Here is a 26726-nt window from a genome sequence, read left to right on the forward strand (position 1 = left end):
CGAAAGTATTCACCCCCCTTGGAATTTTTCCTATTTTGCTGCCTTACAACCTGGAATTAAAATAGATTTTTGGGGGGGGTTGTATCATTTGATTTACACAACATGCCTACCACTTTGAAGATGCAAAATAGTTTTTATTGTGAAACAATCAAGAAATAAGACAAAAACTGAAAACTTGAGCATGCATAACTATTCACCCCCCCCCCCCAAAGTCAATACTTTGTAGAGCCACCTTTACAACTGCCAGCAATTACAGCTGCAAGTCTCTTGGGGTATGTCTCTATAAGCTTGGCACATCTAGCCACTGGGATTTTTGCCCATTCTTCAAGGCAAAACTGCTCCAGCTCCTTCAAGTTGGATGGGTTCAGCAATCTTTAAGTCATACCACAGATTCTCAATTGGATTGAGGTCTGGGCTTTGACTAGGCCATTCCAAGACATTTAAATGTTTCCCCTTAAACCACTCAAGTGTTGCTTTAGCAGTATGCTTAGAGTCATTGTCCTGCTGGAAGGGGAACCTCCGTCCCAGTCTCAAATCTCTGGAAGACTGAAACAGGTTTCCCTCAAGAATTTCCCTGTATTTAGCACCATCCGTCATTCCTTAAATTCTGACTAGTTTCCGAGTACCTGCCGATGAAAAACATCCCCACAGCATGATGCTGCCACTACCATGCTTCACTGTGGGGATGGTATTCTCAGGGTGATGTGAGGTGTTGGGTTTGCGCCAGACATAGCGTTTTTCTTGATGTCCAAAAAACTCAATTTAAGTCTCATCTGACCAGAGTATCTTCTTCCATATGTTTGGGGAGTCCCCAACATGTCTTTTGGGGAACACCAAACGTGTTTGCTTATTTTTTTCTTTAACCTGTCTGGGAACCTGGGACGCTTGCGTCCCACCCTAGTCAACAGCCAGTGGAATCGCGTCGCGCGAAAAACAAATATCTCATAAATGTTATAACTTCAATTTCTCAAACATATGACTATTTTACACAATTTTATAGATACACCTCTCCTGAATCAAACCACGTTGTCCGATTTCAAAAAGGCTTTACAGCAAAAGCAAAACATTAGATTATGTTGGGAGAGTAACCAGCCAGAAATAATCACACAGCCATTTTCAAAGCAACTAGATGCATCACAAATACCCAAAACACAGCTAAATGCAGCACTAACCTTTGACAATCTTCATCAGATGACACTCCTAGGACATCATGTTACACAATACATGCATTTTTTGTTCGATAAAGTTCATATTTATATATAAAAACAGCATTTTACATCGGCGCGTGACGTTCAGAAAATATTTTCCCTCAAATGCTTCCGGTGAGTCAGCGCTACAATTTACAAAATTACTATTCGAAAACATTGTTAAGCAATGGTTTTTTTCTGGACACTCGTACGTAAAGCCCAGCTCTGTGGAGTGTGCGGTCGAAAGTGGTCCTATGGACAAATACTCAAATTGCCTCTGTGGAGCTTTGCAGCTCCTTCAGGGTTATATTTGGTCTGTTTGTTGCCTCTCTGATTAATGTCGTCCTTGCCTGGTCTGTGAGTTTTGGTGGGCAACCCTCTCTTGGCAGGTTTGTTGTGGTGCCATATTCTTTCAATTTTTTTAATAATGGATTTAATGGTGCTCTGTGGGATGTTCAAAGTTTCAGATATTTTTTTATAGCCCAACCTTGATCTGTACTTCTCCACAACTTTGTCCCTGACCTGTTTGGAGAGCTCCTTGGTCTTCATAGTGCCGCTTGCTTGGTGGAGCCCCTTGCTTAGTGGTGTTGCAGACTTTGGGTTCTTTCAGAACAGGTGTATATATACTGAGATCATGTGACAGATCATGTGACACTTAGATTGCACACAGGTGGACTTTATTTAACTAGTTATGTGACTTCTGAAGGTAATTGGTTGCACCAGATCTTATTTAGGGGCTTCATAGCAAAGGGGGTGAACACATATGCACGCACCACTTTTCCATTTTTTATTTTTGACAAGTCATTTTTTGCATTTCACTTCACCAATTTGGACTATTTTGTGTATGTCCATTACATGAAATCCAAATAAAAATCAATTTAAATGACAGGTTGTAATGCAACCAAGTAGGAAAAACGCCAAAGGGGTGAATACTTTTGCAAGGCACTGTAGATAGATAGGTAGACACTGTAGATGGATACTGTAGATAGATAGTTAGATAGGTAGACACTGTAGATGGATACTGTAGATAGATATGTAGACACTGTAGATGGATGCTGTAGATAGATAGTTAGATAGGTAGACACTGTAGATGGATACTGTAGATAGATATGTAGACACTGTAGATGGATACTGTAGATAGATAGGTAGACACTGTAGATGGATACTGTAGATAGATAGGTAGACACTGTAGATGGATACTGTAGATAGATAGTTAGATAGGTAGACACTGTAAATGGATACTGTAGATAGATAGTTAGATAGGTAGACACTGTAGATGGATACTGTAGATAGATATGTAGACACTGTAGATGGATACTGTAGATAGATATGTAGACACTGTAGATGGATACTGTAGATAGATATGTAGACACTGTAGATGGATACTGTAGATAGATAGTTAGATAGGTAGACACTGTAGATGGATACTGTAGATAGATATGTAGACACTGTAGATGGATACTGTAGATAGATAGTTAGATAGGTAGACACTGTAGATGGATACTGTAGATAGATATATAGCTACTATAGATATATATATAAATATATACTGTAGATAGATACTGTAGATAGATACTATAGATAGATATATAGATACTATAGATATATATATATATAAATATATACTGTAGATAGATACTATATATACTGTAGATAGATATATAGATACTATAGATAGATATATAAATAGATGCTATAGATATATATATATATATATATATAGATACTGTAGAAAGATAGGACTTGGGCGTGTGTAGCTGCCTAAACACTGTTCCGTGGTGAAGAACGTTTCTGATGAACTCCACCAACAGAGTGGAGCAGAGACCAGGCTTGCGTAGTTGCGTGCCTTTATTTGTTTGCTGAAATCCATACTTTCTAAATAAACGTTAATCAAATACAACCACTGACTGTTTGCTGATTGCTGTTGCTCTAAGATAGCAACTCAGCGCAAATGCTCATGTGCCAATTGAATCTCAACAAGGACACAGTCTGTGGTTGTATGGAATTCAGCAAACAAAGAATGGCAAGCAAATACAGAAGCTAAACATAGGTACAAGGTAAGCATTTCATTTTTCTTTTCTTTTTTTAAGTATTCACCTTGGGCAAATCGATGTAGTCAGAGCTAAATTCGACAAAGCCTGTCTCTGCTCCACTCCGTTTGGTAGACTTCATCAGAAACTTCCTTCACAATGAAATGGAGTCTAGTCAGCTAGGGGGTGTGTGGACTGTTTGTGCTGGTTTTGAATGGATTGATCCATTGATTTTAGCAATAGCCATTGAACTGAGCAGCTGAAAGCAGAATCAGGGACAGGGTAGATTTCATCAGGGGTGGTGGGTCTCGTTTCAATCAGCACTAGTTTGTTTGTGCCTCTATGAAGAGCAGGGAGTTCAGGGTTGAGTTAGACAGTCAGCTAGACATACAGTGTTCATCTTCATCAGCAGTAAAGTGCAGGGTGTTGAGACCTGCGCTGTAATAACTGTGACAGCTAAATGGAGTCTTATTGAAGAATGTTCTGATTGGTCACTTGCCTCAGGCCTCTTTTGTCCACAAATTATGTTTATCTCACTTCACTGGGTGGGGGAGAACCAACCCCTCCTCCTTATTTACTTACTCCTCCTTCCTCACTTCCCCTCCTCTATCACCCTCCTCTATCACCCTCCTCTATCATCCTCTATCACCCTCCTCTATCACCCTCCTCTATCACCCTCCTCTATCATCCTCCTCTATCACCCTCCTCTATCACCCTCCTCTATCACCCTCCTCTATCACCCTCCTCTATCATCATCCTCTATCATCATCCTCTATCACCTTCCTCTATCATCCTCCTCTATCATCATCCTCTATCACCCTCTTCTATCATCCTCTATCATCCTCCTCTATCACCCTCTTCTATCATCCTCTATCATCCTCCTCTATCACCCTCTTCTATCATCCTCTCATCCTCCTCTATCATCCTCCTCTATCACCCTCCTCTATCACCCTCCTCTATCATCCTCCTCTATCACCCTCCTCTATCATCCTCCTCTATCACCCTCCTCTATCATCCTCCTCTATCATCCTCCTCTATCACCCTCCCCTATCACCCTCTTCTATCACCCTCCTCTATCACCCTCCTCTATCACCTTCCTCTATCATCCTCCTCTATCACCCTCTTCTATCATCCTCTATCATCCTCTATCATCCTCCTCTATCATCCTCCTCTATCATCCTCCTCTATCATCCTCCTCTATCACCCTCCTCTATCATCCTCCTCTATCATCATCCTCTTCTATCACCCTCTTCTATCATCCTCCTCTATCATCATCCTCTATCATCATCCTCTATCACCCTCCTCTATCATCCTCTATCACCCTCTTCTATCATCCTCCTCTATCATCCTCCTCTATCACCCTCCTCTATCATCCTCCTCTATCACCCTCTTCTATCATCCTCTCATCCTCTTCTATCATCATCCTCTATCATCATCCTCTATCATCATCCTCTATCATCCTCCTCTATCATCCTCCTCTATCACCCTCCTCTATCACCCTCCTCTATCACCCTCCTCTATCACCCTCCTCTATCATCCTCCTCTATCACCCTCCTCTATCACCTTCCTCTATCACCCTCCTCTATCACCCTCCTCTATCATCCTCTATCATCCTCCTCTATTATCATCCTCTATCACCCTTCTCTATCATCCTCCTCTATCACCCTCTTCTATCACCCTCCTCTATCATCATCCTCTATCATCCTCCTCTATCACCCTCTTCTATCATCCTCTCATCCTCCTCTATCACCCTCTTCTATCACCTTCCTCTATCATCCTCCTCTATCATCATCCTCTATCATCATCCTCTATCATCCTCCTCTATCACCCTCCTCTATCATCCTCCTCTATCATCCTCCTCTATCACCCTCCTCTATCACCCTCTTCTATCACCCTCCTCTATCACCCTCCTCTATCATCCTCTACCACCCTCCTCTATCATCCTCCTCTATCATCATCCTCTATCACCCTCTTCTATCATCCTCTATCATCCTCCTCTATCACCCTCCTCTATCATCATCCTCTATCATCATCCTCTATCACCCTCCTCTATCATCCTCCTCTATCACCCTCTTCTATCATCCTCTATCATCCTCCTCTATCACCCTCCTCTATCATCATCCTCTATCATCCTCCTCTATCACCCTCTTCTATCATCCTCTATCATCCTCCTCTATCACCCTCCTCTATCACCCTCCTCTATCATCATCCTCTATCATCCTCCTCTATCACCCTCCTCTATCATCCTCCTCTATCATCCTCCTCTATCACCCTCTTCTATCCTCCTCTATCATCCTCCTCTATCATCCTCATCTATCACCCTCCTCTATCATCATCCTCTATCATCCTCCTCTATCACCCTCTTCTATCATCCTCTATCATCCTCCTCTATCACCCTCCTCTATCACCCTCTTCTATCATCCTCTCATCATCCTCTATCATCCTCCTCTATCACCCTCCTCTATCACCCTCCTCTATCATCCTCTATCATCCTCCTCTATTATCATCCTCTATCATCCTCCTCTATCATCCTCCTCTATCATCCTCCTCTATCACCCTCCTCTATCACCCTCCTCTATCACCCTCCTCTATCACCCTCTTCTATCATCCTCTCATCCTCCTCTATCACCCTCCTCTATCATCCTCCTCTATTATCATCCTCTATCACCCTTCTCTATCATCCTCCTCTATCACCCTCTTCTATCACCCTCTTCTATCACCCTCCTCTATCACCCTCCTCTATCATCATCCTCTATCACCCTCCTCTATCCTCCTCTATCACCCTCCTCTATCATCCTCCTCTATCACCTTCCTCTATCACCCTCCTCTATCACCCTCCTCTATCACCCTCCTCTATCACCCTCCTCTATCACCCTCCTCTATCATCATCCTCTATCATCCTCCTCTATCATCATCCTCTATCATCATCCTCTATCACCCTCCTCTATCACCCTCCTCTATCATCCTCCTCTATCATCCTCCTCTATCATCCTCCTCTATCACCCTCCTCTATCATCCTCCTCTATCACCCGCCTCTATCATCATCCTCTATCATCCTCCTCTATCACCCTCTTCTATCATCCTCTATCACCCTCCTCTGTCATCCTCCTCTATCACCCTCCTCTGTCACCCTCCTATCATCCTGCTCTATCACCCTCCACTATCACCCTCATCTATCACCCTCTTCTATCATCCTCTATCACTCTCCTCTATCTTCATCCTCTATCATCCTCTTCTCTGATAGAAAGGGCTCATCTCTAATCTCAAATCAGTGGAGCGCTCTGACTAGACAGATAGACTTCAGAGACATTCACATTGCTTTGTTTGTAAACACGGGAAAGCAGAGTATACCATTTACACGTTATAGACTGATTCATGGCACGGGAACTTGGGGTGGAGTTTACACAATTCGGTCATGTCATTCTGAGGGGAAGTGTTGAGATGTCTGAACTGAAAGTGACCTCATGGGCTGAAACAGTTACCACTTCCATGCTATGATAAATGTAGTCCAAAGTTCAGAGTGGAAGTACAGTGCCCCCCCACCCCCCATCAAAGACACTCCTCTCTTCTCCCAGTCCTTTGATGTTCCCACCATTTAATAAAGAGCCCAGTAAGTGGTGTGTAGAGTAGAGGACACTCTGGCACACCCCACCCCTACCCTGCCCTGTGGTGCGCTGGACCAACCCTCCCTGACAGATCCCCAACCCACACACACTCCTGGAGACCCAGTAGCAGACCCTGCTAGGTCTTATCATGTGAGGGGGAGCTACAGAGGGCTGTCGTGTGACTCTGTAATTAGTATGTTGGTGGGCGGCTCACTGAGGATTGAGACAGCCAAGCAGTAGCCATGCTGAGGGAAGGTCTGACTGGTAAACCAGATAGAGGACTGGTGCCTAACTTACCATGCCTTACCTCTGGGTATTATTTCACTTTCTTAGGGACGAGATCACCCCTCTCTCTGTCTTTTCTCTTTTCGCTCTCCTGTCTCTCCCCCTCTTCTCTCCTTCTCACCCCCCTTCTCATCTCTTCTCACCCCCTCTTCTCTCCTTCTCACCCCCTCTTCACTCCTTCTCACCCCCTCATCTCATCTCTTCTCACCCCCCTCTTCTCTCCTTCTCACCCCCTCTTCTCATCTCTTCTGACCCCCTCATCTCTTCTCACCCCCCTTCTCATCTCTTCTCACCCCCTCTTCTCATCTCTTCTCACCCCCCTCTTCTCTCCTTCTCACCCCCTCATCTCTCCTTCTCACCCCCTCTTCTCATCTCTTCTCACCCCCTCTTCGCTCCTTCTCACCCCCTCATCTCATCTCTTCTCACCCCCCTCTTCTCTCCTTCTCACCCCCTCTTCTCATCTCTTCTCACCCCCCTCTTCTCTCCTTCTCACCCCCTCATCTCATCTCTTCTCACCCCCCTCTTCTCTCCTTCTCACCCCCTCTTCGCTCCTTCTCACCCCCTCTTCTCTCCTTCTCACCCCCCTCTTCTCTCCTTCTCACCCCCTCTTCTCATCTCTTCTCACCCCCCTCTTCTCATCTCTCCTCACCCCCTCTTCGCTCCTTCTCACCCCCTCATCTCATCTCTTCTCACCCCCCTCTTCTCTCCTTCTCACCCCCTCTTCTCTCCTTCTCACCCCCCTCTTCTCTCCTTCTCACCCCCTCTTCTCTCCTCTCTTCTCCATTTCTCTCTCCTCTAATGCCAGATCCCTCAGCTTTCTTGTACTTTTCTAGAACAAGGATGACAGTGATACAGTATAGAGGGGGTTTTCATTGACAAAGGAAGTTGTGATCAGTTTTAGAAGTCAATAAGTCTAATGATAATAGTATATTTTTAGTTCATGGCAGGGTTTTTTGATATGCTGTGGTATTTCCCAGTGGGCTGCCAAGTCTGCTTTCAGAAACATGCTGTGAGTGAAAGCTGTCCCAGCCACTGTAGAGGACAGGTTTTACTATGATTCACACGGTGCTGAATGTATAGTCTGTTGAACACCATTACAGTCATACCATTCAACCACTGACTGACGGGATTTGATTCAAAGGGGATCTTTAAGAACATTTTGAAGGGGGATCTTTACCCTGTAAAGTTAAAGGGTGGATTCACAAAAGGTCACGTGCGTTGTATGGGACTCAGACCGTGGTTCCAACCCCATTCCCTACCACAGCCCCCAACGAGGTCAGAGACTACGGTCCATTTGGAAGTCTTGACATTTCACACAAACAATGAACACCCAATAATAACCAGACATGTCATACTTTCAGCCGCTTTGACAATGCTCTTATTTCACCGCTTATGGTCTGGTTCTGAGTACAGAACGCCACTAGAGAAACAAATATGTCTGGTTCTGTGAACAAAACGCCACTAAACAAACAAATATGTCTGGGTCTCTGTTAAAAGGTTTATCTATTGTGTTGATAAACCATAAAGAGGAGGAAGTGTGTATTTTCACCAGGATTTATGACTTCTGTGGTCATCTCATTTCCCTTAATTCTGCGTCAATATTTTGGTTACGGATGACTCCTCTGATGATATGAACAGGAAGACCATTAGTTCAAATAGCCAAGGGAACTAGTTTGGGGGTGTGGGGCTGACCTTTTTTCAACGACGTGGGGGGGGTCCGTCTTCAGACGGCTGTATCAGTCCGCTAATACAGAACTAGTAAAGGCTCAGTGCGCTGCTTTTGTGAGACTTTGTGAGACACCCTCAGCACCCCTACTTCCAGCGACTATGTTGGTTAAGTTTTAAAGCACCATTAAAGACTATTTCAGTGGAGCTGAACACATCTTTATTGTTGTCTGTCTGTGCTCATTTAGATTGAGATGGTTAGTCTGCATGTTTGTACAGTGGGTTGGCCTGTCCGTCTGTCCCTCAGTCCCATCTATTGTTAAGTTAGAGACAGCATGGCTCTGCAATGGAGCATTTCCATAGTGCTGCACAGAAGTGACACTCTGCCCCACCAACATAGCCCAGCATCTGCCCACCAGCATAGATGTCCAGTGTTGTGTGTGTGTGTGTGTGTTGTGTGTTGTGTGTGTGTGTGTGTGTGTGTGTGTGTGTGTGTGTGTGTGTGCGTTGTGTGTGTGTGTGTGTGTTGTGTGTGTGTGTGTGTTGTGTGTGTGTGTTGTGTGTGTTGTGTGTGTGTGCGTGTGTGTGTGTGTGTGTGTGTGTGTGTGTGTGTGTGTGTGTGTTAGTATTTTATACATGGCTGCGTTCAGTGCGTTGTTATGTCTGCCTGGGCTTTGATGTTCTCAAACCTCGAACTAAGTGGTGCTCATTTTGGGTAACTCTGGAAAGGCACAATCACTTCCAGATTGGGCCTCCTACTCTGTGTGATTGGCTGTTGTTGGTGCTATAATGGCAGGGAGTCAGTGACAGGGGAAGGGACGCTAGGAGTACTTCTGCCTGACCATCAGCCACTGGACATGGACCCTGGGCACTGGATATACACATAGGGTACACACACACATATGGAGAACACATCACAGGAGGTTGGTGGCGCTTTAATAGGGGAGGATTGGCTTGTGGTAATGACTGGAGCGGAATCAGTGGAATGAAATCAAATACATCATGGTTTCCATGTGTTTGATGCCATTCCATTCATTCCATTCCAGCCATTAATATGAGCCGTCCTCCCCTCAGCAGCCTCCTGTGGAACACATGTATGCACAAACACACCCTACTGGGCACACTACGTCATATCAACGTGGTTAATTGGGTAATATTTGGTTCTGACGTTGATCAATGAGATTACAACCTATATTCACCCAATCAAAAAGACAGCCAAAAGTTAGTTGAATTTCCAATGTGTTATCACTATGTATTCAACCATCTAAAAGAACAACCAAATTCCAGTGGAAAAGCCAATGTCAAATGTTTGGTTTATTTATACAACAGATTGCTGTGTTATCACTGTGCATCTAATAGCAGAACCAAATGAGCAGGGTTGCAGTTGAGATTACATTACAAGTACATGGTGATCAACTGTGAAGCCTTCCACAGACCTGCGACGACCTATGTATGCTATCTGAAAATCCTCGCTTTATGATTACAGTGCATAAGAAATGTATAGTTACAGTAACCTCGAAATGTGGCCATGGATGTGTTACTCATTTTAAGGTTGAATTAGGGCTGCACAATTAATCAAATTCACATAAAATGATTAATATTGGCATGGGCAATATCCATATCGCAAGAGATCCATATCACATGCAATATTTTAAAACGCCACTCAACCGTGTGTAAAATATTTTAAAACGCCACTCAACCGCGTGTAAAATATTTTAGAAGGCCACTCAACCGTGTGTAAAATATTTTAGAAGGCCACTCAACCGTGTGTAAAATATTTTAGAAGGCCACTCAACCGTGTGTAAAATATTTTAGAAGGCCACTCAACCGTGTGTAAAATATTTTAAAACGCCACTCAACCGCGTGTAAAATATTTTAGAAGGCCACTCAACCGTGTGTAAAATATTTTAGAAGGCCACTCAACCGTGTGTAACGTCAGTTTTTATAGTTTACTCCGTTTTTGTTCTCCTCTTGTGGCTGCTTCCCACACACACACCAAGCCCCACCCCCTATCACTCAGGCTGTGCAGTTCTTCCTCCTCAGTCTTATATCCCTTCCATACTAAGACGTTTTTCTGCCAACTTTACCATACCGCCAACTTTTTTCAGACTTTTCTTTATATCTTAAAGGTACTGCTGATATTAAAACCAAAACGTTTGATTTCCGACCTAACAACCTAGTAATCATTTCGGTTAAGTTATGCCTACGGCTTAGTATGAAACGTAGCCGTAATTGGGATTCACTACGCTAGGCAGTGCCCGTTAACCATCCTCCTGGCAGTTCTAAACTTTTCAAGGCATGTTACTTCGCCCATTTCTTGGCACAGCCTACCATTAAGCATGCACTGTTTTCTTAACCACACCTGGATGGATCCAGAAAGAAAGACTGTGTTAATAAATATCACTGAATGATGAAAATAATGCAATAAAGTAGGCTAATGCAATTGAAGGCATGTATCAAATTGTTGTTGACTGAAGCTCCCAAAGTTATCCAATCGTTGTAATACATTTTAAGCAATAACCTACCTGCTTCAGGCTGCGTGTGGTCAACTAGATGATAATTTCAGCACCGCTTTGATTGGGAAAGTGCCATCATCCTGCTATGAGGCACGCGTGGGGACTCGTCTTGATGAATCAATCAATGACAGATTTTAGTTTTTTGGATATTGGTTAGGCTACAATTAGGCTGGGGAAATGTTAGCTAAATTGAGGTGAGTGCTGCTCAGATCATCTTGCCAGCATGTAATATAAGTAGTTTAACAAGTGGATTATTGTGCTCTTCACTCCAGCCACTTATTAGCCTAGGCCTACTCCCGACCAAAGCCTGTGACTTCACTGACTTGTTTTAATCAATGGGATTTTGTTTCACTGAATCTCCGTCTGTACATTTGGTTAATAAGTGGAGGTGGTATAGCTCATCTATTAGTTTGCTAATCTGTCACTGATCAGAAACATTTAGCTTGCAATAATGTAGTCTAAATCAAGTGTAGGCCAATTTATTTAGTCTAAATCAAGTGTAGGCCAATTTATTTAGTCTAAATCAAGAGTAGGCCAATTTATTTAGCCTAAATCAAGTGTAGGCCATTTTATTTAGTCTAAATCAAGTGTAGGCCAATTTATTTAGTCTAAATCAAGAGTAGGCCAATTTATTTAGTCTAAATCAAGTGTAGGCCAATTTATTTAGTCTAAATCAAGTGTATGCCAATTTATTTAGTCTAAATCAAGTGTATGCCAATTTATTTAGTCTAAATCAAGTGTATGCCAATTTATTTAGTCTAAATCAAGTGTATGCCAATTTATTTAGTCTAAATCAAGCTTTAGTCTAAATCAATCTGGCTTTAATTCCAGTTTGTCTACAAATTAATAATAGATATGTTGGATTAATGTCTCTTTCTCAACCAAAAATCAAAGTTAAAGAACAGGACTAAATCAAATCAAACTTGAAAGAAACAAACTGGAATTAAAGCCAGAATAAGTCAGTGGTACAGTTGGAACTATCCAAGCAGAAGATACATCTCCTTCAAATTTTGATATTTGGTTGCGTTGACAACTAAACACAATACAATATCAATTATTATCATTACATTTGAAATCAACCAGAGCTTGAAACCTTAGGCTTATTGTATTGTCTATTTCTGTTGAATTCTGGGTTGAATTGAAACAATCGTTGGCGATGACTTTGCAAATGCTACAGTGGCTTCAGAAAGTATTCATGCCCCTTGACTTACATTTACATTTTAGTAATTTAGCAGACGCTCTTATCCAGAGCGACTTACAGTAGTGAATGCAAACATTTCATACCATGCTTTTTTCTTCTTTTTTTTTTGTACTGGCCCCCCGTGGGAATCGAACCCACAACCCTGGCGTTGCACACACCATGCTGGCGCTGCAAACACCATGCTCTACCAACTGAGCCACAGGGACTTATTCCACATGTTTTGTTGTGTACCGTACATTCCGGACTATAAGCCACAACTTTTTTCCCAGGCTTTGAACCTCGCGGCTTAAACAATGACGCGGCTAATATATGGATTTTTTTTCTCCAAAAAAACACATTCTGTGACGTGCTCCGTTTTTTGGCAGCATGAAGCTTTCATTAGACCAATGAAATTGCTGAACGGGTTAAGGTCAAACAACTTTTTAGTTTACTGTTTAGATTAAATCGAGCGCTCTCAAACTTCCCATCATTCTGATTACGGTAGTCATTTTGTCACCCTCATCATGGCAAAGACACAGAGAAATGCATATGATGCAGCTTTCAAGTTGAAGGCGATTGATCTGGCTGTTGGAAAAGGAAATCGAGCTGCTGCACGGGAGCTTGGTCTTAATAAGTCGATGATAAGACGTTGGAAACAGCAGCGTGAGGAATTGACTCAGTGCAAAAAGACAACTACCGGTAAAGCTTACTGCTAATTTGTTATTTTTTGTTACAAGCCGTGTTTCGTTAAAGCCTATTTATTTTTGTTACAAGCCGTGTTTCGTTAAAGCCTATTTATTTTTGTTACAAGCCGTGTTTCGTTAAAGCCTATTTATTTTTGTTACAAGCCGTGTTTCGTTAAAGCCTGTGTAAAGTTCATTTGTTTCAATGTACCGGTAGGCACCTGTGGCTTATAGACATGTGCGGCTTATTTATGTTCAAAATAATATTTATTTTGTAAATTCAGTGGATGCGGCTTATATTCAGGTGCGCTTAATAGTCCGGAAATTACGGTATTTCTTTTTTTCTCACACATCTACACATAATACCCCTTAATGACAAAGTGAAAACATGTTTTTAGAAATGTTTGCAAATGTATTGAAAATGAAATACAGAAATATCTCATTTACATAAGTATTCCCACCACTGAGTCAATACTTTGTAGAAGCACCTTTGGTAGCACTTACAGCTGCCAGTCTTTCTGGGTTAGTCTCTAAGAGCTTTGCACACCTGGATTGTATAATATTTGCACATTATTCTTCAGAAAATTCTTCAAGCTCTGTCAATTTGGTTGCTGATCATTGCTGGGACAGCCGTTTTCAAGTCTTGACATAGATTCAAGCCGATTTAACTCAAAACTGTAACTAGGCCACTCAGGAACATTCAATGTCATCTTGGTAAGCAACTCCAGTGTAGATTTGATCTTGTGTTTTAGGTTATTGTCCTGCTAAAATGTGAATTTGTCGATCGGTTAGCAGCTCAGGTAGCTGATGTTTAAAGTTGGTGAGGGAAATAAGTCTCCAACTTCAGCGATTTTTGCAATTCGTTCCAGTCACTGGCAGCAGAGAACTGGAAGGAAAGGCGGCCAAATGAGGTGTTGGCTTTGGGGATGATCAGTGAGATATACCTGCTGGAACATGTGCTACGGGTGAGTGTTGTTATCGTGACCAGTGAACAGAGATAAGGACATTTTCCCTGACACCCAAAAGTACTCGTTACATTTTGAATGCTTAGCAGAACAGGAAAATGGTCTAATTCACGCACTTATCAAGAGAACATCCCTGGTCATCCCTACTGCCTCTGATCTGGCACTCACTAAACACACAGGCTTCGTTGGTAAATTAAGTCTGAGTGTTGAACTGTACCCCTGGCTATCCGTAAATTTAAAAAACAAGAAAATCGTGTCGTTTGGTTTGCTTAATATGAGAAATGTTTAATGATTTATACTTTTACTTTTGATACTTAAGTACATTTCAAACCAAATACTTTTAGACTTTTACTCAAGTAGTATTTTACTTGGTGACTTTTACTTGAGTCATTTTCTTTTAAGGTATCTTTACTTTTACTCCAGTATGACAACTGGGTACTTTTTCCACCACTGCCAATAGGTGCCCTTCTTTGTGAGGCATTGGAAAACCTCCCTGGTCTTTGTGGTTGAATCTGTGTTTGAAATACACTGCTGGTTTGAAGGACCTTCCAGATAATTGTATGTGTGGGGTACAGCGATGAGGTAGTCATTCAAAAATCATGTTAAACACTATTATTGCACACAGAGTGAGTCCATGCAACTAATTATGTGACTTGTTAAGCAAATTTGTACTCCTGAACTTATTTAGGCTTCGCCATAACAAAGGGGTTGAATACTTACTGACTCAAGACATTTCAGCTTTTCATTTTTTATTCATTTGTTAAAATAAAAAAATATAAAAAGCATTATTCCACTTTGACATTATGGGGTATTGTGTGTAGGCCAGTAAAATGTCAAATGTAGGCTGTAACACAACACAATGTGGAAGAAGTAAAGGAGTGTAGATACTTTCTGAAGGCAGTATAAAGCTCTAAATAGCATCATTGATGATATATGAGTGATAAAGTATGGTTACATTTAATTTGCTCTGTTAAACCTGCCCTTTGGAATGAGTTTGATAGGAACAGTGAATCTATTTCATTTTTAAGTGGAGACCTCTCATCAATCATTCTCACCACATTGGTAATAGTCAGTGACTAATATCATAGCTAAACAGAGCTGTTAAAACCCTGGATAGGAGCCCAAAGTGTAGCTGTAGATTGATCAGTCATTTTTTATGATAGTGGATATAACCTTGAAGATCTGACATTGTTTTAAAGGTCCAAATTCAACATATTTTTATACAAGGTTTGTCTATGTTGAAATTTGGTTACCATGATGACGTAATCCTGTGGTAGAATTTTTACCTCAAAACAACAGTTTATGTGGATTACATTTTTCAAATCCAATGTATTTTCCACGTAGATTCCACATCACAATACGTTGACAATGTTGATTCAACCAGTTTGTGCCCAGTGGGACACATTCATAAACACATCCACGCAAGCACACACACACACACACACACACACACACACACACATCCACACACGCACACACACACGCACATGCACACACACACACACACACACATACACACACGCACACACACATGCACACACGCACACACACATACACACACACACACACACACACACACACACATACACACACGCACGCACACACACACACACACACACACACACATACACACATACAAACAGCATCACTCTTATCCACAACAGCCTTCTACTTGTTGTTGTTGTTTTACTGTCTCAGTCTTTTTATAGAACCTTAAACTTAATCATCCACTCTTAAATGATTTCCATCCCTAGCTGGCCTGTATCCATATATAGCACACAGCCAGTTCCAGGATCAAACAGAATGTAAATGTCTCAGGTCTCATTCTGACGACTTCCTGTGCCCCTTCAGCCAGCCCTTTCACTCTCACACAGTCAGGTGTGGGTAATTTTCCCCTCTATACCACTGCTCGCACACAAACCTGAGGGTGTGTGTATGAGTAATGCCTAGCGCAGGTTATCCCACAGCGTCACCACAGCAAGGCTCGGGCTCAGTGTGGCGGTGGTACAGTGGATGGGTTAACAGTCACATCTGTCGCCCCTCCTGCTCATCTGTGTACTTGCCTGTCTGTGTCTGCATCCCAGCCACTCAACTTGGGATTTCATAGGGGCCACAGATAGACTACACTGTATGCAGTACAGTAGGAACAGGGTCTGTAACGTAATGAACAGTACATGACATTACAACCATAGTAGTTTTCTGTACTTAACACAACGGCAATTCATGGGAACTTGCGACTGATTCACGAGTGAAGTGAGTGTTTTATTAGTGCTATTTTATCTTTTATCTTAATTCATGACAATGTTACAAAACTACAAATTAACATGACTGATTTGGATTTTCTCTCTCTTTTTTTACCTTTATTTATACAGGTAAGTCGATGTACAATGTATTTTTTAACCTACTTGAAAGGCCCAAACAAGACCATTCAATCCAAATGATTGTAGCTCATTTAACCTTGATATATAGCAGAGGGCCTAGATGATGAACAACGGAGAAGTGAGTGTGTTTAATGTATCAACGATGAAATAGAGAGATTAAAGACGTTACTCTCAAAGCCCTCTGGCCGTGCTCCGAACAGGACCCCTAATTTCCGCTTCAAAAACCCTTCTTAGGTCTGTGAACACCAAAGAATACATTATGTGTAAAGTGTTTCATCAGCATAGGGAATGAAGCGGCAGAGACAAGGGTCAAGGTGTAGCCTATTGGCCGTCGGGGGGGGGGGGAAGTCATCATCCATCATTAATTCCCAGTGATGTCTCAAACACCATTACCTCTTATTTAACAGCGGATTCCTGTTCAAACACAACCCCGCCAGATAAAAGGCAATATCAATATGCTAATATATGTCCTTTTAAGTGAAATTAGATTACTGAAGGATGAGCGCAGTGCGTTTGCCATACTTTAAAAGGTTTAATATCTAATTGGAATTTTGTCTTTGATGTTATCGGAGACCAAAGATTTAGATAGGAGTTGGATTGAAGTCTTGAGTTAATTCACATTTCTGTGAGTGAGTGTGTGTGTGTGGGTGGGGGGGTATTTGTGTGCACTCGCTCCTATGTGTGTGTCCCGTTACAACGACAGAAACAGAATTATGTCTAAGTTGTGTGGGGGGGGGGGGGTGATAATCATTTGGTCTCTGTGAGTGTGTGTAGAAAAGGAACACACATAGAAAACCACTTCAAGGATGGCTAATTGCCTTGAGGAAGGGAGAGATGTAAATAATACATTGTGTGGCTATAATGTTATGATGGTACATCACCCTCAGACCTTGGAACAGAACCAGTGGTCCTGGGAGGATAAAGAGAGGGAGAGAGAGGGAGGGAGGGAGAGAGAGAGGGAGGGAGGGAGGGAGGGAGGGAGGGAGAGAAAGAGAGAGAGAGAGTGGTTATTTTGACCCTTGATTATTGTTTTTACTGTTGTCCCATTGACAATATTGATTATTATTATTTTAATTATGTTAATATTGTAAATCTCCAAAGTAAGCTTTGGTAATATGTACATCGTTACGTCATGCCAATAAAGCAAATTGAATTGAATTGAGAGAGAAAGAGGGGGAGATAGAGAGAAAGAGGGGGGGGGAGAGAGAGAGCTTTGGCAATGTTAACATGTGTTTCCCATGCCAATATAAAACCCCTTCACTCCTGAAAAAACTGTAGACCCCCCCCCCCCCCCCCCTCTCAATTCAGTTTCAATTTAAGGGCTTTATTGGAATGGGAATCATGTTAACATTGCCAAAGGAATGTAGATAATAAACAATAGTGAAAGAAACATAAAAAACGTACAGTAAACATTACACTCACAAAACTTCCAAAAGAATAAAGACATTTCAAATGTCATATTATGTGCAAATAGTTAACGTACAAAAGGGAAGATAAATAAACATAAATATGGGTTGTATTTACAATGGTGCTTGTTCTTCTTGTGGCAGCAAGTCACACATCTTGCTGCTGTGATGCACACTGTGGTATTTCACCCAGTAGATATGGGAGTTTATCAAAATTGGGTTTGTTTTCTAATTCTTTGTGGATCTGTGTAATCTGAGGGAATTATGTGTCTCTGATATGGTCATACATTTGGCAGGAGGTTAGGAAGTGCAGCTCAGTTTCCATCTTATTTTGAATTGGGGCGACAGGTAGCCTAATGGTTAGAGTGTTGGACTAGTAACTGAAAGGTTGCAAGATTGAATCCCCAATCTGTCAAGGTAAAAATCTGTTGTTCTGCCCCTGAACAAGGCAGTATGGGTTGGGCAACACTGTTCCTAGGCTGTCATTGTAAATAAAGATGTGTTCTTAACTGAATTGCCTAGTTAAATAAATAAAGTAAAAAAATGTATGGGCAGTGCACATAGACCTGGCTCTCAAGAGAAGACAGGCTATCTCAATAGCAAGGCTATGGTCACTGAGTCTGTACATAGTCAAAGCTTTCCTTAAGTTTGGGTCAGTCACAGTGGTCAGGTATTCAGCCACTGTGTACTCTCTGTTTAGGACCAAATAGCATTCTAGTTTGCTCAGTTTTTTTGTTAATTCTTTCCAATGGGTCAAGTAATTATCTTTATGTTTTCTCATGATTTTGGTTGGGTCTAATTGTGTTTCTGTCCTTGGGCTCTGTGGTGGCTGTTTGTGAACAGAGCCCCAGAACCAGCTTGCTTAGGGGACTCTGTAGGTGATGGCTTTGTTATGGAAGGTTTGGGAATTGCTTTCTTTTAGGTGGTTGTAGAATTTAACTTCTCTTTTCTGGATTTTGATAATTAGCGGGTATCGGCCTAATTCTGCTCTGCATGCATTATTTGGTGTTTTACATTGTACACAGAGGATGTTTTTGCAGAATTCTGCATGCAGAGTCTCAATTTGATGTTTGTCCCATTTTGTGAATTCTTGGTTGGTGAGCGGACCCCAGACCTCACAACCATAAAGGGCAATAGGTTCTATAACTGATTCAAGTATTTTTAGCCAGATCTTAATTGGTATGTTGAATTCTATGTTCCTTTGATGGCATAGAAGGCTCTTCTTGCCTTATCTCTCTGATTTCTCACAGCTTTGTGGAAGTTAACTGTGGTGCTGATGTTTAGGCCGAAGTATGTATCGCTTTTTTGTGTGCTCTAGGGCAACAGGTTCTAGATGGAATTTGTATTTGTTGTCCTGGCAACTTGACCTTTTTTGGAACACCATTATTTTTGTCTTACTGAGATTTACTGTCAGGGCCCAGGTCTGGCAGAATCTGTGCAGAAGATCTAGGTGCTTCTGTAGGCCCTCCTTGTTGGGGACAGATGCACCAGATCATCAGCAAACAGTAGACATTTGACTTCAGATTCTAGTAGGTTGAGGCCGGGTGCTGCAGACTTTTCTAGTGCCCTCACCAATTCGTTGATATACATGTTGAAGAGGGTGGGGCTTAAGCTGCATCCCTGTCTCACCCCACGGCCCTGTGGAAAGACATTTTTATTTTATTTTATTTCACCTTTATTTAGCCAGGTAGGCCAGTTGAGAACAAGGTCTCATTTACAACTGCGACCTGGCCAATATAAAGCAAAGCAGTGCGACAAAAACAACAACACAGAGTTACACATGGGATAAACAAACATACAGTCAATAACACAATATAAAAATCTGTATACAGTGTGTGCAAATGAAGTAAGGAGGTAGGGCAATAAATAGGCCATAGTGGCGAAGTAATTACAATTTAGCAATTAACACTGGAGTGATAGATGTGCAGATGAGGATGGGCAAGTAGAAATACTGGTGTGGAAAAGAGCAGAAAAACAAAAACAATTATGGGATGAGGTAGGTAGTTGGTTGGATGGGCTATTTACAGATGGCCTGTGTACATCTGCAGCGATCGGTAAGCTGCTCTGACAGCTGACACTTAAAGTTAGTGAGGGAGATATGAGTCTCCAACTTCAGTGATTTTTGCAATTTGTTCCAGTCACTGGCAACAGAGAACTGGAAGGAAAGGCGGCCAAAGGAGGTGTTGGCTTTGGGAATGACCAGTGAAATATACCTGCTGAAGCACGTGCTACGGGTGGGTGTTGCTATGGTGATCAGTGAGCTGAGATAAGGCGGAGCTTTACCTAGCAAAGACTTAAATATGACCTGGAGCCAGTGGGTTTGGCAACGAATATGTAGCAAGGACCAGCCAACGAGAGCATACAGGTCGCAGTGGTGGGTAGTATATGGGGCTTTGGTGACAAAACGGATGGCACTGTGATAGACTGCATCCAATTTGCTGAGTAGAGTGTTTGAGGCTATTTTGTAAATGACATTGCCGAAGTCAAGGATCGGTAGGATAGTCAGTTTTACGAGGGTATGTTTGGCAGCATGAGTGAAGGAGGCTTTGTTGCGAAATAGGAAGCCGATTCTAGATTTAATTTTGAATTGGAGATGCAGGGATAGGCGGTTTGGTTGTAAATCATGCAGCGCCTTCTGTCACGATCGCAGATTTTAGAGGAACAACAAATGTTGGTACATAAGTGTCTTACAGTGAGGGAAAAAAGTATTTGATCCCCTGCTGATTTTGTACGTTTGCCCACTGACAAAGAAATGATCAGTCTATCATTTTAATGGTAGGTATATTTTAACAGTGAGAGACAGAATAACAACAAAAAAATCCAGAAAAACGCATGTCAAAAATGTGGCTGAGGTGCACCCGTGACCAGCTCGGAAATCAGATTGCATAGCGGAGAAGGTACGGTGGGATTCGAAATGGTCGGTGATCTGTTTGTTCACTTGGCTTTTGAAGACTTTGGAAAGGCAGGGTAGGATAGATATAGGTCTGTAACAGTTTGGGTCTAGATTGTCTCCCCCTTTGAAGAGGGGGATGATCACGGCCGCTTTCCAATCTTTAGGAATCTCAGACGATACGAAAGAGAGGTTGAACAGACTAGTAATTGGGGTTGCAACAAAGGCGACGGATAATTTTAGGAAGAGAGAGTCCAGATTGTCTAACCCAGCTGATTTTTAGGGATCTGGTTTTTGCAGCTCTATCAGAACATTAGCTGTCTGGATTTGGGCGAAGGAGAAGCGGCGGGGCTTGGGCCAGTGTGTGTTTTTTGCCAATTTTAACCGCACACTTGTTGTTTGTGTACATGGATTTTATAATGTCGTATGTTTGTGCCCCAACACCACTTTCCATCAATTTGTATTGCCGACCCTCATGCTAAATTGAGTCAAAAGCTTTTTTGAAATCGACAAAGCATGAGAAGACTTAGCCTTTGTTTTTGTTTGTTTGTCAATTAGGGTGTACAGGGTGAATACATTCTCTATCATATGGTAATTTGGTAAAAAGCCAATTTGACATTTGCTCAGTACATTGTTTTCACTGAGGAAATGTACGAGTGTGCTGTTAATGGTAATGCAGAGGATTTTCCCAAGGTTGCTGTTGACGCATATTCCACGGTAGTTATTGGGATACCTCTGTCTTTTTCTCTCCCAGCTCTGATGTTGTGTTGCTGTGTGTTTGGAACATTAAATGTAGAGGTAGTATTTTGTTTTAGCTCTCCCATATCATACTGATGAGAACCTGTGTTACGAGGTTTAGATGTGATGTAATCAGGTGGGGATAGGGGGAATGTTGAAAGTGGGTTTTAGTAATGTGTGTCGGCGCGCGTGGAAGGACTGCCTTAAAGTGATAAGGCATTCACTTTATAAAACAGCAGGGGGCCAATGTGAAGCCGGCCAGGCGGGCCTCAGCCTCTCTCTGTTGTGCTGCTGCTGGAGTCTTCAGAGCAGCAGAGAGAAACAGAAGTTTTCTGAAATATGTACATACACATGAAAATCAATGCCTCAGCCAAACTTTCAAACACATACACACACACACTGACAAAATATGAAAGGCTCTGCTATTGGAACTGTGTCCAAGAACGGGTGAATACCTCCAACATGGTAACCACTGTGACATATAATATGTCACACAGCATGCTGTTAGCATTAGAAATAACTGGATTTCACCTAAGTTATTGAAAGCCATTTGTAAACAGAAACATGAAAGCAAACAAGCTCTCACGCAGCCTCCCTTGATCATCAAAGTCCTATCGATCAAATGTACCCCCACACCCTCCACCCCTCCCCGAATCCCCAGCCAACCCAATGGGAGCAAATGTATTCTGCTTCCAAGCCATGCTTAAAATTACGTCTGTCTCTCTGTCTCTCTCCCCCTCACTCTCTGTTGCAGTCCAACAAAGTTTCAGTGGTCCAACAGTCTCACGGGATGCACCCCCTGACGTCCCTCCTGCCCTACAGCAACGACCACTTCAACCCCAGCCCCCCTCACCTGCCCACAGACATGAGTCAGAAAGGTAGGTCAACCTATCATCTCCCTCATCCTAACACACACCAGCCAGGCCAGTGGGAAAGACTTCTCCTGTCAGAGTAGACCAATCATCCTCTAACCTTCTCCTGTCAGTCACCACAGCAGAGTAGACCAATCATCCTCTAACCTTCTCCTGTCAGTCACCACAGCAGAGTAGACCAATCATCCTCTAACCTTCTCCTGTCAGTCACCACAGCAGAGTAGACCAATCATCCTCTAGCCTTCTCCTGTCAGTCACCACAGCAGAGTAGACCAATCATCCTCTAGCCTTCTCCTGTCAGTCACCACAGCAGAGTAGACCAATCATCCTCTAACCTTCTCCTGTCAGTCACCACAGCAGAGTAGACCAATCATCCTCTAACCTTCTCCTGTCAGTCACCACAGCAGAGTAGACCAATCATCCTCTAACCTTCTCCTGTCAGTCACCACAGCAGAGTAGACCAATCATCCTCTAGCCTTCTCCTGTCAGTCACCACAGCAGAGTAGACCAATCATCCTCTAACCTTCTCCTGTCAGTCACCACAGCAGAGTAGACCAATCATCCTCTAGCCTTCTCCTGTCAGTCACCACAGCAGAGTAGACCAATCATCCTCTAGCCTTCTCCTGTCAGTCACCACAGCAGAGTAGACCAATCATCCTCTAGCCTTCTCCTGTCAGTCACCACAGCAGAGTAGACCAATCATCCTCTAACCTTCTCCTGTCAGTCACCACAGCAGAGTAGACCAATCATCCTCTAGCCTTCTCCTGTCAGTCACCACAGCAGAGTAGACCAATCATCCTCTAGCCTTCTCCTGTCAGTCACCACAGCAGAGTAGACCAATCATCCTCTAGCCTTCTCCTGTCAGTCACCACAGCAGAGTAGACCAATCATCCTCTAGCCTTCTCCTGTCAGTCACCACAGCAGAGTAGACCAATCATCCTCTAGCCTTCTCCTGTCAGTCACCACAGCAGAGTAGACCAATCATCCTCTAGCCTTCTCCATTCCCAGTGTATATGGTCATTTTTTCACCTGAACCAACGTGAAGTGGTACTTCCTGCTTAATTTTAACAGCAATCCTGAAGATTAGGTACACACCAAAATAAGAATATAGTCCCCTTTCACCATCTACCTGGGCCGAAGTCTCTGTGGAGTCTGCTGTGACCTTACCATGACAAACTCTGGGCCCTAATTCAAAGCCAATTACTTGGGTCTGAAGATTTTCCTGGTCAGTTCATGCAGTCAGGGAAAACTCCTGGTCCTGTTTTCATGCTGCTGCCGTCCCCGTCCCCCCCCCCTCCCACATACACACACAAACTCCACCCCTGATTCCTGAGCTGCAGCAGTGGAGCCGAGCAGCAGCTGCAGCCCAGAGACAGGAGCTTACATCCGAAATGGCACCCTATTCCCTGTATAGTGCCCTACTTATCACCAGAGCCCTATGCGCCCTGGCCAAAAGTAGTGCACTATGTAGGGGAAAGGGTGCCATTTGGGATGCCGGCTATAGACAGGCCCTTCTTTCCAGGGAGCCTCCGGCTGTCCCACCACCACACTTGAAGTGGTCCCATCCCCAAGAGGGGCTGCTTGCCACACAACCCCCCTCAAACACACGCACACACACGCACACACACCACACACACACACACACACACACACACACACACAGAGCTGGAAGCAATTAGGGTGACAATCACACAGGGCCATCCACAAGGTTCTGCTTAGCATGCTCTCACAGTCGTTCGCACACTTGGCTCACATAGTCACTCAGAGACTTACACACACCACGAGCTCTCCATCACTCTCCTCAACATCTCCTCACATGAGCTTACTACTCACATACAGAGAGATAGCGATGGACACACGTGTTTCATTTCATTTTTATCAATTCTATAGATCTGATTCATTTTCAGTGGAAGGGAAAAGCTACATTTTAACCCAAACACAGCTTTAATTAACGAGCTGATGAAAATGTCCTCCTGTAATGATCTGATGAAGACTGACCAGGGCTGAATAGCGATCAGTGTTGGAGTGTGGCCAAGACTGTCTGTCTGTCTGTCTGTCTGTCTGTCTGTCTGTCTGTCTGTCTGTCTGTCTGTCTGTCTGTCTGTCTGTCTGTACTACTGCCTGTGGTCAGAGAAAGGCCCGACCTTTTTCAGACAGGGGCAGAGAGTGAGGGCCCCTCTCACAGAGCAGTGCAGGGTAGCAGGCCCCAGCCCAGACAATCTCTCTGTCTCCAGCTGTGAATCCCCCTGCTCTGCCACTCCTTGTCTAGACTGGGGCTGGGCAGTGTAGTAGCTAAGTAACATGACAATGCCCAGGGGTGATGTGAGAGTTTATGCCAGTGACTCACCACATAATGAGAGGTCTAGGCCTCCCTGTACACACCTGATACCCCCTAGTCCTTACCCCCTTCTCACACCCTCTCACCTCACCCCCTTAGCTCACACATAATCACATCACACCCCTCTTCCCTGACACCTTACACTGCAGGAAGCTCACATTTCACATCATACCTCATAATGCAGTGTACAGAGACTACAGCTGACAGTGTGAGTTTCCAGCAGCTTCTCTGACAATAGGCCCCTCACATACCCTCCATCCGTCTTCCTTTCCCTCACTCTGCCAGTCTGCCTGCATGTCAGTCAACCTGTCAGTCTGTCATTCAGTCTGTCAGTCAGTGCATTCAGTACAGACCTGTACTAATAGTCATTCAGTCTGTCAGTCAGTGCATTCAGTACAGACCTGTACTAATAGTCATTCAGTCTGTCAGTCAGTGCATTCAGTACAGACCTGTACTAATAGTCATTCAGTGTGTCAGTCAGTGCATTCAGTACAGACCTGTACTAATAGTCATTCAGTGTGTCAGTCAGTGCATTCAGTACAGACCTGTACTAATAGTCATTCAGTCTGTCAGTCAGTGCATTCGGTACAGACCTGTACTAATAGTCATTCAGTCTGTCAGTCAGTGCATTCGGTACAGACCTGTACTAATAGTCATTCAGTCTGTCAGTCAGTGCATTCAGTACAGACCTGTACTAATAGTCATTCAGTCTGTCAGTCAGTGCATTCGGTACAGACCTGTACTAATAGTCATTCAGTCTGTCAGTCAGTGCATTCAGTACAGACCTGTACTAATAGTCATTCAGTGTGTCAGTCAGTGCATTCAGTACAGACCTGTACTAATAGTCATTCAGTGTTTTCAGTCAGTGCATTCAGTACAGACCTGTACTAATAGTCATTCAGTCTGTCAGTCAGTGCATTCAGTACAGACCTGTACTAATAGTCATTCAGTGTGTCAACCATCATACCGAACCAGTCACACCATCTTGACACATTTGTTCACGTGTGCAGTCGTCAGATGTGACAGTTTTGCTGCATTAGGGTGAAAAAGAGAAGTTGAATAGAAACCAAAACTACTGTACTGGGGTTTCTCTTTGAGGCGTTTTCAGGGCACAGCACATGAGCTACTGGCCACTCATTTAGAACTGTGATATGATAGCAGTTTCACTTATTGTGGTTTTGGTAACAGTAAAAGGTCATCAGTATTGAAATGTTAGTTTAAACAGTATATCCTAACAACATCTTGGAGAGTTATCTGACTAACCAGTTTGATCTTTTACTGGTGACTGATCCTGGGTCTAATGCCATTTCACATATGTTTTTAAACGGTCATTCCAGGAGAATTTCATGTTGTTATTTACTGTAAGAATTAGTAGAGCAACAAAATATGCAAAAAATGAATAACTGGAAGTTGAAGTTAAATGTAGGTATTACTAGTGCAAACTCATCAGAAGTTTGTGTGTTGTAACTGTGTTTGGACTCTGGAGAGTAGAGACTGAGACTGCAAGCTGTTCTCTACACGAAGGACAGGGGCTTTTTCAGGAAGGGGTCTGGAGGGAGGGAGGGAGGGACGGGTCTGGAGGGAGGGAGGGGTCTGGAGGGAGGGAGGGAGGGACGGGTCTGGAGGGAAGGGGTCTGGAGGGAGGGAGGGACGGGTCTGGAGGGAGGGAGGGACGGGTCTGGAGGGAGGGAGGGGTCTGGAGGGAGGGAGGGAGGGACGGGTCTGGAGGGAAGGGGTCTGGAGGGAGGGAGGGACGGGTCTGGAGGGAGGGAGGGACGGGTCTGGAGGGAGGGAGGGGTCTGGAGGGAGGGAGGGAGGGACGGGTCTGGAGGGAAGGGGTCTGGAGGGAGGGAGGGACGGGTCTGGAGGGAGGGAGGGAGGGACGGGTCTGGAGGGAGGGAGGGAGGGATGAGAGAGTCACGTTGACTCAGTCACATTCCAGTCCTTCAGATTTATAGATGGTCCAGTGCAGAAACAGGCCTACA

The 26726-nt window shown here is 43.4% G+C and overlaps 1 protein-coding gene across 9 annotated transcripts in view; it reads left to right on the forward strand.

Moving 5' to 3' along the window:
- Window positions 1–26726, forward strand: part of LOC115154022 (transcription factor 7-like 2) — a 72950-nt gene that overhangs the window by 26260 nt on the left and 19964 nt on the right. For all 9 annotated transcript variants that reach the window (XM_029699789.1, XM_029699791.1, XM_029699790.1 and 6 more), the window contains exon 4: window positions 22286–22409. In XM_029699789.1, the coding sequence (XP_029555649.1) occupies window positions 22286–22409 (124 nt within the window). The remainder of the gene's footprint in view (window positions 1–22285; window positions 22410–26726) is intronic.

Source organism: Salmo trutta, chromosome 19 (assembly GCF_901001165.1).
Source record: "Salmo trutta chromosome 19, fSalTru1.1, whole genome shotgun sequence".
Taxonomy (NCBI): domain Eukaryota; kingdom Metazoa; phylum Chordata; class Actinopteri; order Salmoniformes; family Salmonidae; genus Salmo; species Salmo trutta.